The sequence below is a fragment of the Dendrobates tinctorius genome, unplaced genomic scaffold (genome assembly GCF_039654945.1).
Source record: "Dendrobates tinctorius isolate UK_male_01 unplaced genomic scaffold, ASM3965494v1 ptg000032l, whole genome shotgun sequence".
NCBI lineage: Eukaryota > Metazoa > Chordata > Amphibia > Anura > Dendrobatidae > Dendrobates > Dendrobates tinctorius.
Genome location: NW_027361700.1, coordinates 27,033,175 through 27,052,099, shown reverse-complemented (window position 1 = coordinate 27,052,099; position 18,925 = coordinate 27,033,175). Strand labels below are relative to the sequence as shown.

Genomic DNA, 18,925 nt, shown 5'->3' with positions numbered 1-18,925 from the left:
GCGGAAGAATTCAGGCGCCTAACATTTGACTAATGGAAATTAACGATGAAAAATAAATACAGCTCCTCCTACTGACCCAAGAAAGTAATCATTCAACTTAATACCAGAATCTTCCTCAGTCACAAACTATAACTGAATATATAGGCGGAGGTAGACTAAGCTAAACGTGACAGAAATAAATCATAATATTGTGGAAAAAATACGGTCTTTCAATACTGAAAAGGTCTGCCTAAACATGAATTTTGGTACAAAATTTGGACACAAAGTAAACTACCTAATAGGTAATATAGGGTTAGACTAGACAGTGTAAACTTGTGCCAGATGTCATCAAGCAGTGTAAACCACAAAGTCTATGATTGCACTAAAAGGATTGATGAATACGCCTTTGTTTGTTGCATTTGCTGAGGCCTATGGCCACCAGCAGCCAAATGCCCAGTCATTTAGTTTAATTCCCCCAGGTGCCCGCTTCTTTGGATGACCCTACTGAAAAGAGAAAACACATAATGTGGTACTGTGTATATGCTTTACAAATCAGAAAAAGATGCTTAAATGGATAGTGATCTGGAATTGCTCAATGAAACTTGCATGGAAATCACATAGTTGCAGTTATGCGAGCACCGCTCCCACTGCCGGTGAAACCACACAGCATGCAGTGCGCTCGATGTGAGTAATCACAAATCTGCAGTCACACTGAGTAAGTGCAATCTTGTACCCTAAAGCAGTTCAACTCCTTTAAGCCCCGAAGGAAACTCCTAAATACATTCATCGCCTATGCACAGAATAAGTGATAAACATATGATCGCTGGGTGCTTGACCACTAAGGGGGTCCTAAAGTGAAGTGTGTGAATGAAGCAGTACTGTTCAAGTTATTGTGACTGGAGGAATGATTGTGTCAGACCCATAGGCATCAATGAAGTTGTGGTCATGCTTTCACAGCATTCCCCCTCTTTACATAGGGGACTTTGAACACAGGGGTTTCTTGGGATAATGGGGGATCCCAAAGGTTGGACCACTAGTGATTATACATTTCTCATCTATCTTGTGGACGTGTGGACGTAATGTGCTTGGAGGTTGACAATGAGACTCCGGGCCTAGTGCTGGATACGCCTAGTCTGCTGACATCAGAGGCTTTTCTTGGGTGCTCTCCATTTTCATGTAATGACAAAACCCAAGAATGTCAAAGATAAACAACGCAGCGCTACTAAAATATAATTAAGTTTAAGAGGCTCTAAATCACAGTATGCCTTCAGCTTTCTAATTATAATTCTCAGTGGATATGTAGAAAACGTCACAGTTTCTGAGCTGCGGCCAAATAAATCAAGGCAGTCAGAGTTTGTAGGAAATTAAAAAGGAACGCTTTACTTTTTCTTTCGAGAGGCAGCGCCACTATTGTCCATGTCTCTGTCTAGTACTGAAGCTTAGTCCCATTTGCCAATTATTCAGTGAATCAAGACTGATAGGCCCTGTTTTATTTTGACTGATATATTATACATCCATCTTCAATGTAGGGAGCCCTGAAATAAGCATCTTTCAGCTTTTGTGCAACACCACAAGGAATAAATGCCATTTCTGTCTTAAATTGTGCCACTTTGGTGACATAAATTATGATAAATTTGTCTAACGTGCTTGGAACCTGTTTGTTGGATTGGCACCATACTGTCTGAAGAAGCTATGAAATGTTCTACTATAACCGACCCATGTACTCAGGTTACCCTTACCCAAAGTATCAGATCTTTATTAAAAAAATAATCCACCTCTCTAACAGTGAGCCGCTCATAAAATGCTTCAATGCAAAAGATAGGGTCATAGTCTGACCACTGTGCCTAATGGTCATGTGAATTCTTGGAAACAACAGGAAGTTAGAATCTAAAAAAGATTTCTCTTTTTCATTTTTAAAGAACATTAAAACACAAAAATAAAAAAAATTATTTTAAACACAAAAACTTGTTTTAAATAATTGTTTGTTTTCTAATGATGATTTCAATTTAAGGGCTCCTTATGTGTTAGATTAAAGTCGGTCGATCCTGACGATTTTAGCTTCGTCTTTTAGGACCTGCCAACTCTCTATCCACAGATGATCTTAAAGGAGAGAATGATGGAGCAGTGTAAATCAGAACGCCCAAACCTTATGTTCTCCGGGGAGATAATCCACTACCAGGGGTGTCAGGCAACAGCTTACTTCCCATCCCCGATCGAAAAGACATGCATGCTGGTGTAGCATTCGGCTGACAACTATCTTATGTGTATGAGAACCTTTAAAAAGTTAAAAAAATTACATTAAGATCTATCATTACTATCTATCATTAATATCTGTATTTACATAAGGTTTAGGACCATGTTTCCAGCAGATGAATGTAATTAGTTGAAATTTGTGGCAAACCTGGTATGAAAGTGCTCAATTTTCAGTGAAAACAAATTATTATTCAGCACTCTAGTAAATTTATATTATAGTATATAGTAAATGAAGCTGTCCTGTTCAGCTCCATTCACTGAATACAACTTACAGGAGCTGATAACAGCTTATTATTGAGATGTTGGGTGTTCACCCAATGATCTGACATTACATAATTAGCTTCGCTAACCCCTTTTAAGGGCCTGTCACACTAAGCGATATCGCTAGCAATATCGCTGTAACGTCACTGGTTTTGTGACGTAGCAGCGATATTGCTAGCGATATCGCTATGCCTGATTCTTACCTCCGACCGGTTCCCCCGCTGATTGTCGCTGATCACGTGAGAACGTCCTGGACTGTTTCTGGTCGTCAGCTTCCGGCTGGGCTTCGGCGCCGGCGAGCGACGAGCGTGGAGCCGGGCGGGAGGACGTCAGGATCTCCTCATCTGACAGGTAAGTAGCGACCCCCGACCCCTGCTATGTCGCTGGTGAGATCTGCCTGTGTGGCAGCTCACTAGCGACCACTTAGCGATGCACCAGCGATCCTGACCGTGTCATATCACTGGTCGGGATCGCTGGTGCATCGCTAAGTGTGACAGTACCTTAACATAGGAGCCCCTTCTATTAACTGAAAAGTCACTAATGCTGTTTTGACACTGGCCTACTGCGGGCATCTAAAAGACTGTCGATCAGATATATGATAGTCGATCAACAAATGTTTAAACCTGTTTAGACAGAGCGAAAGTTGACCACGCTTCCATGCATACGAAATGATCATTAGCGTGATCACACTGTACGCACAGAATATCAATGTTCTTGGCAGCACATCTGTTTACACAGGACGATACTATTTAATCAAGTGTTTTGCTCATTTGTTAGGTGATTCACAGCTTGATTAGAGACCGATAAAGGGGAAACAAGCCTTCATAGATGTAGGTCCAATTCTCAGCTGCCCCAGTAATCAGCTAATTGAAGGTACTGTGGCACTGCTGAAGCTTCCTGTACACTTTTTACTAGCACGGTGTCTACATAGTCGGGACTGTAGTAAAAATGTAAGCGTTATTCCCATAAAGTGACAGAAACAATTCTGCAAATCCCAGTATAGCCAGTGCAATTGTAGACCACATGAAGGTTAACAAAGCAGAAGTCTCTGCAGTGCTTGATGATGACCATGGCCCCTCAAACATCTGATTGATAGGAGGTGTGAAAAATGTCACTTCCACCAAATGAATAATGATAGTCAATGCTATGAGAATTGGAAAATCCTTTAAGATCTGTAAAATTCATTGAATGCTGTATTCATTGCAATTTTTCAAAGGCTTTCCACTGCATTTTCTCTAAATGTATGATGCAAATTAATGACTTGATGACTGTATACTATCAAAGGAATTTTACTTTGGAAATCATGCATGTAAATTTCAGCTATAAAACAGGAATCTGGGAGAAGGGAGGGAGAAATGGTTTCAAAACATAAATTACCTGTCTAACAGATTAAAGGAAATAAAATAATACTTATCTATGCTCCACCCTTATATCATTTTATCTTAACAAGGGCCCAAAGGCATTTTACAAATTAGGCCAAGTGGACACATTAAGTATACATTTTAATTAACATTTCATCAAGAAATTTAGAGCCAAAATTGGATTTGGAGGTTGTACCAAAAGAAACCACCCAGTCATTATGATATATAAAGCCTATGTTTACTTGGGAAGTAAGCTTGCTATCTCTTTCGCATAGTTAAACTAGGAGGGCTTACTTAGCATCTATCAAGAACATGTCTTACCAAAAAGGCTCAGCATCTTCAAGAGTATCTGTTGGAGGTGGTGGATATGGGACAGCCATTTGCTCATTTCTTGGAAACTCTGGAGGAGCATGTGGCGCTGCAGGCTATGGTGGAAGCCAAAGTGGAGGTGTTTCAGCTGGATATGGTGGTGCAGGTTCTTTTGGTGGTAGCTTAAGTGGTGGTGCTGCCTTTGGTAGTAACTTGATTAGTGCAGGAGGCTTTGGAGGTGGCTTTGGTGGTGGTGTTTCTGGTGGTTTTGGAGATAATCTCCTGTCTGGTGATGAAAAGGGGACCATGCAGAATCTTAACGATCGTCTTGCCACTTATCTGGGTAAAGTGAGAGCATTAGAAGATGCCAATGCTGACCTTGAGTGCAAAATTAAGGAATGGTATGAAAAACACAACAATGATAACAAGCCAAAACAGGACTACAGCAAATATTTCAATATAATTGAAGACCTCAAGAAGCAGGTACTGATTCTTATAAAAAAATATATTTTAAATTGTCAAAATGTAGGGTTGGTTCACAGAAATATTGAAAATGGATGTTTGAGACAATTATGCAATTGTTTTTGTAATAATTATTTCCATAGATTCAACTTGCAACTGTGGACAATGCAAGAGTCGTCCTTCAGGTTGATAATGCCCGTCTGGCAGCTGATGATTTCAAGATCAAGTAAGTTTTCTATTCATTGACTTACAGCTAAAGAACTTAATTTATCGTTGAATTAAGCTTAAGCTGATGGTCTGAACTTTCCTGTAGGTATGAAAATGAGCTGTGCCTCCGTCAAAGTGTAGAGGCTGATATTAATGGTCTACGAAGAGTGCTTGATGACCTGAACTTGTCCAAGTGTGACCTTGAGTCACAGATTGAAAACTTGACTGAGGAACTTATCTGCTTGAAGAAGAACCATGAAGAGGTATACAAACTCCTACTATTTAATTTATTCATACTTCATCTTATACATACTGTCTTACTGTGTATGAAATTGTAATCCAAAACACATTTTCTCATGTTGAAATACAAAATGTCTAATTTTATAGACCATCAAAAATTTCACTGTTTTTAGGAGATGAAGAGTTTCCAAGGAGTTACAGGAGAACTAACAGTGGAAATGAAAGCGGCTCCTGGAGTTGACCTCACTGAAATTCTAAATAATATGAGATCAGACTATGAAGAACTGGCAGAAAAGAATCGTAGAGATGCAGAAGCACAATTTAATGAAGCGGTAAACTCAACTGGATCTCCATGACAACCAATTTTGAATTTGATCACTTTGAGATCCTTTAGTTATTCTTAAATATATGGCTTTATTTCAGTGCAAAGCTCTCAAAAAAGAGATCTCATCTGGGGCTGAACAAATCCAGTCCAGCAAGAGTGAAATCACAGATTTGAAACGCTCTGTACAAGCACTGGAAATTGAACTGCAAGCTGCTCAGGCTATGGTATGGACCATAAATAATCCATGATTTAAAAATGTTCATGTTCTCACTTTCATGAGATATGTATCTACCCAAATGTCTAGCCATGTATTTCTCTCCAAGTAATATTGATGTAAATGAAACACAATCTAAGATTGAAACAAAAAGATAAATTGCTCAATTTCTCTCAATAGAAAAAATCTCTAGAAAATTCATTAGCTGAGACAGAGGGCAACTACTGTGTCCAACTTGGGAAGATCCAAGAGAAGATTAGCATCTTAGAACTACAGTTGTGTGAAGTTAGAACTGACATGGAAAGGCAAGGCTTGGAATATGATCAACTCCTCGATATCAAAACCAGACTAGAGAAAGAAATTGAGACTTATCGTTGCTTGCTGGAAGGTGAATCCAGGTAAGAAGAGTTTAGTACTCTGAACTTTGATTGTAATTTTGATGGAGGACTTGCCAATACTTTTGGTGGACATAACATTCTATGACTTAATATATAGTGAAGCCTTTTCAAAGGTCCACCATAAAGATGACAACACTTTATCCAGGTTGTTTTTTTATTGATCTTGATTGCCTTTTTATTCATTCTTTCTTTCTTTCTTTCTTTCTTTCTTTCTTTTTTTTTCTTTCAATCTCAAAGAGTTTTCACTGCATTCCATTGAATGACTAGTAAATAATGTATAACATTTTTTAATGCTACATATTATTTTATTTCAGCAAAGTCCAGACTCCCCCTCAAGTTTCAAGAGGTAAGCAAATTATATTACACTAATGCACTACATAGGAATTATTATACTCCAGAGCTGCATTCATGATTTTGCTGAGTTGGTACCAGAAAAATTCAACAATCATATCCCACAGCTTAGCTGGTCTCCTGTAATGCAGCAGGATAGTTTAAGACTGTGGTTTGTTGGAACATACACAAAATTTTTGCGCAGATATTGTGTTTTATGTATCTGATGCTCCTGTATGCACCTATTATCCTCTTTAGCATCTGTTTTTTTTTAATACTAGTTTTGCATTGATTTCTTTAGAGCCTGTCAAGTCCCGAATTGTTAAAACCATTGTTGAAGAATTGGTGAATGGAAGAGTGGTGTCACAACAAGTAAAAGAGCATGAAGAGAAAATCTGATCAGTCCCATCAAATTTACAATTCACATCAAAGCTGCTACCTTCTTAACATATTATGATGTTCCTATACAAGCCATGTTTTAATTCTATGCTTTTTTCCTGCTGAGAGATGTATTTTAAATATTAAGAGGTGTATTTATCATATACTACTTGTATAGGGTACTGCTAACTATAACGTCCTTTCAATAAAGCTAACTTTTGATGCAAAGTTTGTGAATGTGTATATGGATTACTTTTATCATGTAGGAAAAAACTCACATAGATCAGATTCTAATTAGCTGGAAAGATATACCTTACATTTTTAGGGAAATAATACTTGCTACAGCAATCAAGTCTAAGAAGGAGAAGGATTGATGAACATGGTCATATGGTGCTCCATAGTGCAATCCTGTATAGATTTTCTGTGCTGCTATATAGTTCTTCCCATACAAGGGTTCTATTCAACTATTTTGCCTTAGATTTATACAGAGGTACAGTTGGTCATTAAAAACCTCTATGGGTACGAGTATTATAGGTGGATTCATTTGGTTCATACTAGAGTTGAGCGACTTTTGTTTTTTTAGGGTCGAGTTTCGTTTCGTGAAACCCGACTTTTCCAAAAGTCGGGTCGAGCAAGATCGTCTGATAATAGGGAAAAGTCGGGGTCGTCCCGAAACACGAAACCCAATGTAAGTCAATGGGGAATAAAAGTCGGCAGTGAGAGGAGGACAGGAAACACACCTACAGTGCCCATTTGAATGCCAAAAGCATCAATTCTTCTTACTTAAGCTTGTCAACCTTAATTAACTTCATAATACAAGTTACGCACTGAAAAATGGGGGTTATTTGGCTAAAGTTGTGGGGGGGGAGGGCTGGCTCCTGGTTTTCATGTGCCCTGGGAGAAAGAGCGCCCCTTTAACACATACCACAACTCATCATGCTCCGATACGGCAGAGAAATAGCGGTATAGTACAATGAAAAATACTTCACTTTTTACATCTCATGACGAGGCCCATCTATTTCTCCATACAGAATCATTGGTCCCATATAATGTTTGAAACAGTATATGATGAGCTCCACATAATGCTACAGTATATGTTGGTCCCCATGGATGAAGCTCCACTGTCTTATGGTCCCAAATAATGCTCCAAACATAATGGGCCCCATTTCTAATGCTCTAGTGTATAATGGGCCCTGTAAATGCTGCTCCAGTGTCTGATGTCCACCTTTGGAATGTTCCAGTGTATGGTGGGCCCCATCTATCATTCTCCAGAGTATAGTGCTCCCCAAAAATTGCTGTCCCAACATTGAAAACAATGAAATAAGTCTCCTCGCTAGGGAATCCCTGTACTAGTCTGGACTCCTCGTCGTTCCCATCTTCCATCTCACTGCACAGTATTTCAACCTTGCAAGTGCTGTGATCCTGAGCAAGCAGGGGGGGCCCACTTGTTGGCGACGGCACTGGCACAGGGCCCCTGATAGTACGGTGGTGTGTCTGATGGCGGGTGGGCCGAACCTGCACTTTCATCTGCAGCTTCCTCTTTGTCACCGTGTAAGATGGAACTGTATATGGGAAGGGTAACATGAGTTTCCTCAGGGTCAGATTCAGGCCGTGTAGCGTGCGAGGGGAATGTAGTGGTCTGGGTCAATGTACCAGCAGATTCATCGAGCAGTGGCTGGGCATCAGTGCACTTGTGTCGCCCCCAGGAGTACGGTCGCCACAGTGGCATTACCTTCTTCCTAGGGAGTGTGATGTCATGCTTGCGAGCAACGAAGGATCTCTCTAGCAGGTTAACTGATTGGGCGGCGTTATTCCCACGAGTCATGCCCCTCCAAACAGCGTTCATGAAGGCAAAGTGTTTGTTTTACGTGGGCAGTATGGTTGCAAAGCTGAACCATAAAGGAATGTCCAGAAGGGCACCACCAGGAGTGGAGCCTACGGTTTAATTTGACTCCACCTGGGAAACCTCAACCATGCAAGCTACAGAAAAGATGCACACATTGCAAGCTTAATTCCGTTAACGAACGAGACTACGTCATGCCCCGCGGTCCGAGTCCGGCTTACTAGAGGGACACGTGAGGCTCTGGCACATGAGATTGGCCAATAACTGGTGGGTCATGCCCTTACATGTCCGTGGCTGCATGTGCGCTACACTGAAAAGGCCAGCGTTTGTCGCTTACAGGTGCAGATAACCCGCTGAACAACGTTAGTGATGGGGATCTGTGATTACAATTATTACCCGCGAACAATGATTTCCCAGTAAGTGCAGGTCAACCGCAGTTCCGGAATTAGGCCTAACCGTCATTCCTGAAAAAATGAAAAACTTACGTGTGCAAACCACAGGTGCTGTAGCTTGCTTAACAGCTCGCCAGCCGTTCTCAGGCCCAGTATGGATTACACGGGATTGCACAAAGATGAGAAAGGGTACCGTATCCCCGGAAAACATGTATGGATAGCGTACACATTCAATATATGTCTATACATCAGGAGGCAGGCTCAGACGGTATAGGCCCAGTATGGCTTGCACGTGATTGCACAAAGGTGAGAAAGGGTACCGTATCCCCGGATAACATGTATGGATAGCGTACACATTCAAAATATATGTCTATACATCAGGAGGCAGGCTCAGACGGTGTTAGGCCCAGTATGGATTACACGTGATTGCACAAAGGTGAGAAAGGGTACCGTATCCCCAGATAACATGTATGGATAGCGTACACATTCAAAATATATGTCTATACATCAGGAGGCAGGCTCAGACGGTGTTAGGCCCAGTATGGCTTGCACGTGATTGCACAAAGGTGAGAAAGGGTACCGTATCCCCGGATAACATGTATGGATAGCGTACACATTCAAAATATATGTCTATACATCAGGAGGCAGGCTCAGACGGTGTCAGGCACAGTATGGATTTGACGGCCCAGACTACACAGTGGACGAGCAGGGAGAGGTAAAGATTGCAAATGCTGGGGCCCTGCCCAAGCAAGGGGGGCCCACTCGTGGGCGTCGGTACTGGCACTGGGCCCCTCATAGTACGGCGGTGTGTCTGACGGCGGGTGTGCACCACCACCGTCAGAGACACTTGATTGCACTATGAGGGACCCTGTGCCAGTGCCCGCGCCCAAGAGTCGGCCTACCCACCTGTCCAGGGCAACGGCACTCGCACGGTGTCGTGCGCTAGGTGGTGACCCCGGCCATGGGGGGGGGGGAAGCACAGTTAGGGAGTTTTAGAAAGTGGCATATGTTGATGTTGGACATTCAGCTGATGCAAAAGGTGAAATAGGTCACGTCCCAGGAAGAGGTGGACCAAAGCAAGCCATTTTTCTGTCACCCTATGTATCATCAGGGGAAGGTGGGACAAAATCCTTGGAAACCCATGCGTGGTTCATTTTAATGAAGGTTAGATCATCCACATTTTGGGTTGACAGACGGGTCCTTTTTTCTGTCAGGATTGATCCAGCTGCACTGAAGACTCTTTCCGATAGCACACTTGCAGCTGGGCAAGCGAGCTCCTGTAAGGCATATTGGGCCAATTCAGGCCAGGTGTCCAGTTTAGCGGCCCAATAGTCAAAGGGGAATGACCTGTGTGGGAGAACATCGATATGGGAGGAAAAGTAGTTTGTAACCATAGTTGACAACTGCTGTCTCCTGTCACTTTCCATCGATGCAGTATTACCAGTTGTGTGAGCGGTACTTGAAAAATCAGTCCACAACATTGTCATGAAACCCCTGTCTCCAACGCCACTTCTGCTGTGTGCACCACGAACACCTCTGCCAAGCTGCCCCCGGCCTGTACGGCTCGTGTGAGAACCATCACCGCTGCTGTGTGCTGGGAATGCCTCAAGCAACCGATTTACCAGACTTGCTTGTTTATTAGCCAATATTAGGTCAAGGTTCTCCTGTGGCATGATGTTTTGTAATTTGCCTTTATAGCGTGGATCCAGGATGCTGGCCAACCAGTAGTCGTCATCGTTCATCATTTTGGCAATGCGGGGGTCCCTTTTTAGGATCTGCAAGGCATAATCTGACATGTGGGCCAATGTTCCCGGTGTCAATGATGCACTGCGAGTGCTGTTTGGAGGAGCACTTTCTGGCAAATCCACATCCCTCCAGTCACACACAAACCCTGTACCAGACCTTGCCATGCCAACATTTTCACTTGCCCCACGAGATGCATCCTCCTCCCCTAAGTAATCATCCCCATCATCATCCTCCTCCTCCTCTTCTTCCTCCACCTCGTCCAGGAGAGGTCCCTGAGCAGACAATGGCTGAATGTCATCAAGGATTCCCTCCTCGTCAACATTGGCTGCAGACGCCTGCTCCTTAAGGTGCGTCAAAGTTTGCATGAGCAGACGCATAAGTGGGATGCTCATGCTTAGGATGGCATCGTCTGCGCTTACCAGCCATGTGCATTCCTCAAAACACTGAAGGACTTTACAGAGGTCTTTCAGCTTCGACCACTGCACACCTGTCAACTCCATGTCTGCTCTCAAAGTGCCTGGCCGTGTATCCTCCCACAAATGCATTATGGCCTGCCTCTGCTCGCACAGCCGCTCCACCATGTGCAGGGTGGAGTTCCACCTTGTTGCAATGTCGATAATGAGGCGGTGGTTGGGAAGGTGGAGCAATCGCTGCAGCTTCTGCATACGAACGGAGTGTACAGGCGACCGGCGGATGTGCGCGCACAGTCTTCGCACCTTCTGGAGCAGGGCTGTTAACTCTGGATAATTTTTGAGGAAGCACTGCACCACCAGGTTCAAGGTGTGAGCCAAGCAAGGTATGTGGCTGAGTTTTGAAAGGGCTATGGCTGCCACAAAATTACGGCCGTTATCACTAACTACCTTGCCTGCCTCAAGATGTACACTGCCCAGCCATGACTCAGTTTGTCGCTGAAAGTACTCGGCCAGCACCTCGGCGGTGTGTCTGTCGCCCAAACACATCATCTGCAACACAGCCTGCTGATGCTTTCCATTAGCTGCTCGATAGGGGGACACATCGTGTGCAACAGTGGCAGCTGCAGATGGAGTGCTCGTACGACTGCGCTCTGTGGACGAGCTTTCGCTTCTGGAGGAGGAGGAGGGTCGAACGCCTACAGCCAACTGTTTCCTATACCGTGGGCTAGGCAGCACTGTCCCACCACCGCTATCCCCTGTGGACCCTGCATCCACCACATTAACCCAGTGCGCAGTGATGGACACGTAACGGCCCTGGCCATGCCGACTGGACCATGCATCAGTTGTGAGGTGCACCTTTCCGCTCACTGAGTGCTTGAGTGCATGGACAATGCGGTCTTTCATGATGGTGGAGGGCTGGGATGGCTTTGCGAGAGAAGAAGTGGCGACTGGGTAGGTCATAGCGTGGTACTGCGTAGGCCATGAGTTCGCGGAAAGCTGTGCTTTCCACCAACCGAAAGGGCATCATCTCAAACGAGATTAGTTTGGCAATGTGGGCGTTCAAACCCAGTGTACGCGGATGAGAGACTGAGTACTTTCTTGACCTACTCATAGTGTCTGGGAGGGTGAGCTGGACTTGAGAGCTGCATATGGTGGAAGTAGCGGTGGACTGGGCGGACTGAGAGAGGGTTGATGATGGTGATGGAGTTGGTGTTCTTTCTGATGGCCTAGAATCAGTCTTTCGTTGATATAACAGTGGGATTCCCTGACTGCTGTGGCCTTGCAACGACACCTCAACATTTGCTGCTGTGCTAACCGGTGGGCTTACAGTGGGGGAAACAATGTAGCGTTGCTGACTACCTTCGTTGTGATCAGTTGCACATGTGGCACTTGAGGTTTGGTGTTGTGTCCACGCTTGCAAGTGCATGCTGGTTAAATGTCTAAGCATGCAACTGGTATTCAAATTTTTCAGATTTTTCCCTCGGCAAAAGGTCTTTGCGCACTTCTTACAGATAACCTTGGCCTGATCATGAGGATTTTGTTCAAAAAAGTGCCACACTGCACTCTTCCTACTTTGGCAGACATTTTGCGGCCTAGCACGCTGTGATCTTTTGACCCTCTGGACAAGCTGTCCAGCAACTCTTTTGATGTTTGGAACCTGTCTTTGGAGTGCTCCGGGCCTGCCAGATAACAGCTGTTGCGATGTCGATGTCTGCTGTGGATGCTCCTCATCTGAGCTATTGGAAGCAGCACCCTCTTCCCCCAATGGATGCCAACAACTGGGTCATCCATCACCTCCTCTTCTATGTCATGTGCACCTTCCTCTGTGTCACCGTGTATGGTAGTATAGTGTGCGGGAAGGGGCACGTGAGTCTCATCAGGGTCAGAATCTGGCTCTGTACACTGCGAGGACAATGTAGTGCTCTGAGTGAATGTATCAGCAGAATCATCCATCAGCGGCTGTGCATCAGTGCACTCCATGTCAGATTCATCTTGGCCTGGGTAATTCACCATTTCACTTGATAATCCAGGCATGGTATGTGAAAACAGCTCCATGGAGTAATCAGTAGTATGGCCTGCGTCATCCTTCAATCTTGGTTGTGGTGAAGGACACAAGGAAAGGTGTGGTTCATGAACATGAGCCTCCTATGACGACTCAGTGCTTTTACTTTTTACAACTGAAGAAGAGGAGGCGATAGAGCTGGAGGCTGAGTCAGCAATGTAAGACAAAACTTTTTCCTAATGCTCTGGCTTTAAAAGCGGTTTGCCAACTCCTAGAAAACTAAGCCTTCGAAGCCTTATGGAGCCAGGCGATGACGCAGGCTCAACACCTCCTGCATTCGGTCCTATTTTGCTCTTGCCACTACCATCAGATCCACCACTAACACCATCATTACCAGCTGCCAACCCCCGCCCAATTCCACGGCCTCTTCCACCAGCCTTCCTCATTTTTGGTAGAAATGTAGACAAAATCCAACAAACTATATAGTAATGTAAAACAAGGTACAAGGTGTCTATAGGACAGGGGAGATTTTGAATTTCTGCAGACACTTGTGGACACTGGACACTTTTGGATTGTGTGAGGCCCCCTGAATATCTGAGCGCTGTCACAGGCTCGATGGCACAGCTGTGACCAAAGTGACTAGAGGATAAGGGAGATTTTGAATTTCTGCAGACACTTGTGGACACTGGACACTTTTGGATTGTGTGAGGCCCACCGAATATCTGAGCGCTGTCACAGGCTCGATGGCACAGCTGTGACCAAAGTGACTAGAGGATAAGGGAGATTTTGAATTTCTGCAGACACTTGTGGACGCTGGACACTTTTGGATTGTGTGAGGCCCACTGAATATCTGAGCGCTGTCACAGGCTCGATGGCACAGCTGTGACCAAAGTGACTAGAGGATAAGGGAGACTTTGAATTTCTGCACACACTAGTGGACACTGGACACTTTTGGATTGTGTGAGGCCCACTGAATATCTGAGCACTGTCACAGGCTCGATGGCACAGCTGTGACCAAAGTGACTAGAGGATAAGGGAGATTTTGAATTTCTGCAGACACTTGTGGACACTGGACACTTTTGGATTGTGTGAGGCCCACTGAATATCTGAGCGCTGTCACAGGCTCGATGGCACAGCTGTGACCAAAGTGACTAGAGGATAAGGGAGATTTTGAATTTCTGCAGACACTTGTGGACACTGGACACTTTTGGATTGTGTGAGGCCCACTGAATATCTGAGCGCTGTCACAGGCTCGATGGCACAGCTGTGACCAAAGTGACTAGAGGATAAGGGAGATTTTGAATTTCTGCAGACACTTGTGGACACTGGACACTTTTGGATTGTGTGAGGCCCACTGAATATCTGAGCGCTGTCACAGGCTCGATGGCACAGCTGTGACCAAAGTGACTAGAGGATAAGGGAGATTTTGAATTTCTGCACACACTAGTGGACACTGGACACTTTTGGATTGTGTGAGGCCCACTGAATATCTGAGCGCTGTCACAGGCTCGATGGCACAGCTGTGACCAAAGTGACTAGAGGATAAGGGAGATTTTGAATTTCTGCAGACACTTGTGGACACTGGACACTTTTGGATTGTGTGAGGCCCACTGAATATCTGAGCGCTGTCACAGGCTCGATGGCACAGCTGTGACCAAAGTGACTAGAGGATAAGGGAGATTTTGAATTTCTGCAGACACTTGTGGACACTGGACACTTTTGGATTGTGTGAGGCCCACCGAATATCTGAGCGCTGTCACAGGCTTGATGGCACAGCTGTGACCAAAGTGACTAGAGGATAAGGGAGATTTTGAATTTCTGCAGACACTTGTGGACACTGGACACTTTTAGATTGTGTGAGGCCCACTGAATATCTGAGCGCTGTCACAGGCTCGATGGCACAGCTGTGACCAAAGTGACTAGAGGATAAGGGAGATTTTGAATTTCTGCACACACTAGTGGACACTCTACACTTTTGGATTGTGTGAGGCCCACTGAATATCTGAGCGCTGTCACAGCCTCGATGGCACAGCTGTGACCAAAGTGACTAGAGGATAAGGGAGATTTTGAATTTCTGCAGACACTTGAGGACACTGGACACTTTTGGATTGTGTGAGGCCCACTGAATATCTGAGCGCTGTCACAGGCTCGATGGCACAGCTGTGACCAAAGTGACTAGAGGATAAGGGAGATTTTGAATTTCTGCAGACACTTGTGGACACTGGACACTTTTGGATTGTGTGAGGCCCACTGAATATCTGAGCGCTGTCACAGGCTCGATGGCACAGCTGTGACCAAAGTGACTAGAGGATAAGGGAGATTTTGAATTTCTGCAGACACTTGTGGACACTGGACACTTTTGGATTGTGTGAGGCCCACTGAATATCTGAGCGGTGTCACAGGCTCGATGGCACAGCTGTGACCAAAGTGACTAGAGGATAAGGGAGATTTTGAATTTCTGCAGACACTTGTGGACACTGGACACTTTTGGATTGTGTGAGGCCCACTGAATATCTGAGCGCTGTCACAGGCTCGATGGCACAGCTGTGACCAAAGTGACTAGGGGATAAGGGAGATTTTGAATTTCTGCAGACACTTGTGGACACTGGACACTTTTGGATTGTGTGAGGCCCACTGAATATCTGAGCGCTGTCACAGGCTCGATGGCACAGCTGTGACCAAAGTGACTAGAGGATAAGGGAGATTTTGAATTTCTGCAGACACTTGTGGACACTGGACACTTTTGGATTGTGTGAGGCCCACTGAATATCTGAGCGCTGTCACAGGCAGAAATTGGCTAGTGTATCACAAACTACAAGGTGTATGTAGAATTGGGCAGAATAGGAATCTCCCTAGAGTGCAGGTCTGTAAGAACGGAACATGTCCTCGACTTATTCTCACAGAGTGACACACTGATAGCTTCACTGTGGCTATGATAACAGCCGTTACACCGTACTGTGTGAGGAGCGTACACCGCTGTATGGTGTGAAAAAATGCACGCACAGTACCTCAGCAGGACAAAAAAAAAAAATTGGGATTGCTTTTAAAAAAGCAGTTTGCGGAGCAGTGGGTAAACAGCAATGCAGGAATGTCAGGAAGCCTTAGAAGGCAGCCCAACAACCAACACCACTGATACACCACTATATAGCCTCCCCTTGCACTGCACACAGTGACTGGTGTGTTGTACAGGCAAAATCGCTAGCAGCAGAAGCAGTTTTTTTTCCTTCTTCCCTGCCTAACGCTCTCCCTACAGAATCAGCAGCAACCTCTCCCTATGCTAAGATCGGCAGAAGTAAGATGTCACTGTGGCTATGATAACAGCCGTTACACGGTACTGTGTGAGGAGCGTACACCGCTGTATGGTGTGAAAAATGCACGCTCAGTACCTCAGCAGGACAAAAAAAAAAATTGGGATTGCTTTTAAAAAAGCAGTTTGCGGAGCAGTGGGTAAACAGCAATGCAGGAATGTCAGGAAGCCTTAGAAGGCAGCCCAACAACCAACACCACTGATACACCACTATATAGCCTCCCCTTGCACTGCACACAGTGACTGGTGTGTTGTACAGGCAAAATCGCTAGCAGCAGAAGCAGTTTTTTTTCCTTCTTCCCTGCCTAACGCTCTCCCTACAGAATCAGCAGCAACCTCTCCCTATGCTAAGATCGGCAGAAGTAAGATGGCGGTCGGCGTGCACGCCCTTTTATACCCCCTGTGACGCCCACCAAAGCAAGCCAATCACTTGCATGCCCTTCTGAAAGATGGTGGTGACCCGTGCCTATGTCATCACGTTGCCCACAGTGTCCGTGGATCCTGATTGGCTGAAAAAGAGCGCAAAACAAACTTTTGGAACGCGACTTTGGCGTGTAAGTCGCCGACCTTGTGGCCAACCCATCCTAGGGTCGGGTTTCGTTTCATGAAACCCGACTTTGCCAAAAGTCGGCGACTTTTGAAATTTTTCGACCCGTTTCGCTCAACTTTAGTTCATACAACTCTGAGGAATCCAAGCTGTACAGACTGTGTGCTGTCATATGACGCTCCATGCCACACTGTATTATGGTGATATTCTTCCTTATATCCATACAGAGGTATGGTAGAGCATTATAAACTTCTATGGGTACCCTTTTGTGGGTTCATGTAACTCTAAGGCCAGGAGCGGACACTGACAGCTTGGGGCCCCTGTGCAGGAAGTGTCTGGGCCCCCTCCTTTTAAGGCGACAAAGCTACATACATATAGATGTATTCCTCCACCTCCCCTGTTCCTAAACCCATTATAAATCCCCATTCCTCCCATCCCAATCCCCCACACCCCTCAATGTCATCCTCCCCCCCTGCATCCCATTATTGTCCTCTCCACCACCCCCATGATTGCCCTCTTCACCACCTCCATCATTGTCCTTTCCTCTGCCACCATTACTGCCTTCTTTCCCACCACCCCATTATTACCCATTCCACCACCTCCATCATTTCCTCCTCCCCCACCAACCCATCATTGTCCTTTCCACCGCCATCATCATTGTCTTCTCCCCTACCACCCCATCATTGCCTATTCCACAATCTCCATCATTTGCTCCTCCCCCACCATCCCTATCATTGCCCTTTCCACCACCATCATTGTCTTTTCCCCCACCAACCCATCATTGCCCATTACACCGCCTCCATCATTTCCTCCTCCCCACAACCCCCATTATTGCCCATTCCACCACCTCCATCATTTCCTCCTCCCCCACCACCCCCATTATTGCCCATTTCACCACCTCCATCATTTACCCCCCACCATCCCAATTATTACCCTTTCCACCACCCCATCATTGCTTTCTCCCCCACCACCCCTATCATTGCCCTCTCTGTCAACCCAATCATTGCCTTCTGCCCCATTACCCCCATCATTGCCCTCTCCGTCAACCCAATCATTGCCTTCTGCTCCATCACCCCATCATTGCCCTCTCCTCCACCTACACACATAGCACCATTCACCTCTCTGCATATACACACACACACAACACACACCTCACTTATGCGAACGGTACCCTGCAGCCACATCATCGCCGGCAGCTTCCTTCCTGTCTTGCACATCCGTGGCGCTGAATGATTATGTCATTCAGCCACTGCTGTGTGAGACAGGAAGCATGGGCAGGAAGCAGAACTGATCCCTGCAGCTCCGCTCTGCTGCCATTTTCTCTTGCAGGCAGCGGAGCAGCAGGGATCTCTCCATGCCCACCGCACATGAGGGCAATCTGGCCAGGGCCCCCCGCAGCTGCATAAACAGGCCAGATTGCCCTCATTATTAGCCATCCTTCAGAGGCCCCCCCTCCACCTCCAGACCCTGGTGCAACCTGCGGTATGTACGCCCCTGTCTAAGGCGGCTAAGCAGTACTGACTTTGTGTGCTTTCATATGGATAAAAAAAGCAATAATTATCACGTCCATGTGCAATGGGTTGAATGCACTAGTATGTCCCAGTTCTCATCTTTATTGTATCTGCCATGGATTCCTACTTGAGCACCCTGTTAGTTCTTAGGCCATAGTAAAAAAATATATATATATAGTCCAAGATAACCCCTATAAAGCATGGTTTGTGATGGAAAACAATGTTCAAAGGGAAATAATGAAAGAGTTTGAATTGTGCTTAATAAAAAGAGGTAAAATCAAGTGTTTAAATTGGATGTAACAGAATTGCTCCTATGCAGAATGGGCCTTGTTGGCTTGTAAAAAAGCAGATTTCATCAAATGGATAGCATCAGAATGCAAAACAAATGGAAGCTATGGGCTGTTCATTCCCATCAATGAACCATTCTTTGAAATGTGTGAGTTTGGT

At 45.2% G+C, this 18,925-nt stretch overlaps 1 protein-coding gene across 1 annotated transcript; it reads left to right on the top strand.

Moving 5' to 3' along the window:
- The first annotated feature begins 4,096 nt into the window (after positions 1–4,096).
- Positions 4,097–6,945, top strand: LOC141086520 (keratin, type I cytoskeletal 12-like). The gene is made up of 8 exons (XM_073572656.1): positions 4,097–4,646; positions 4,769–4,851; positions 4,939–5,095; positions 5,246–5,404; positions 5,496–5,621; positions 5,792–6,009; positions 6,324–6,355; positions 6,641–6,945. Exons 1-8 carry the CDS (start codon positions 4,167–4,169, stop codon positions 6,736–6,738), a joined length of 1,353 nt encoding a protein of 450 aa, XP_073428757.1. The 5' UTR covers positions 4,097–4,166; the 3' UTR covers positions 6,739–6,945.
- The last annotated feature ends 11,980 nt before the right edge of the window (positions 6,946–18,925 follow it).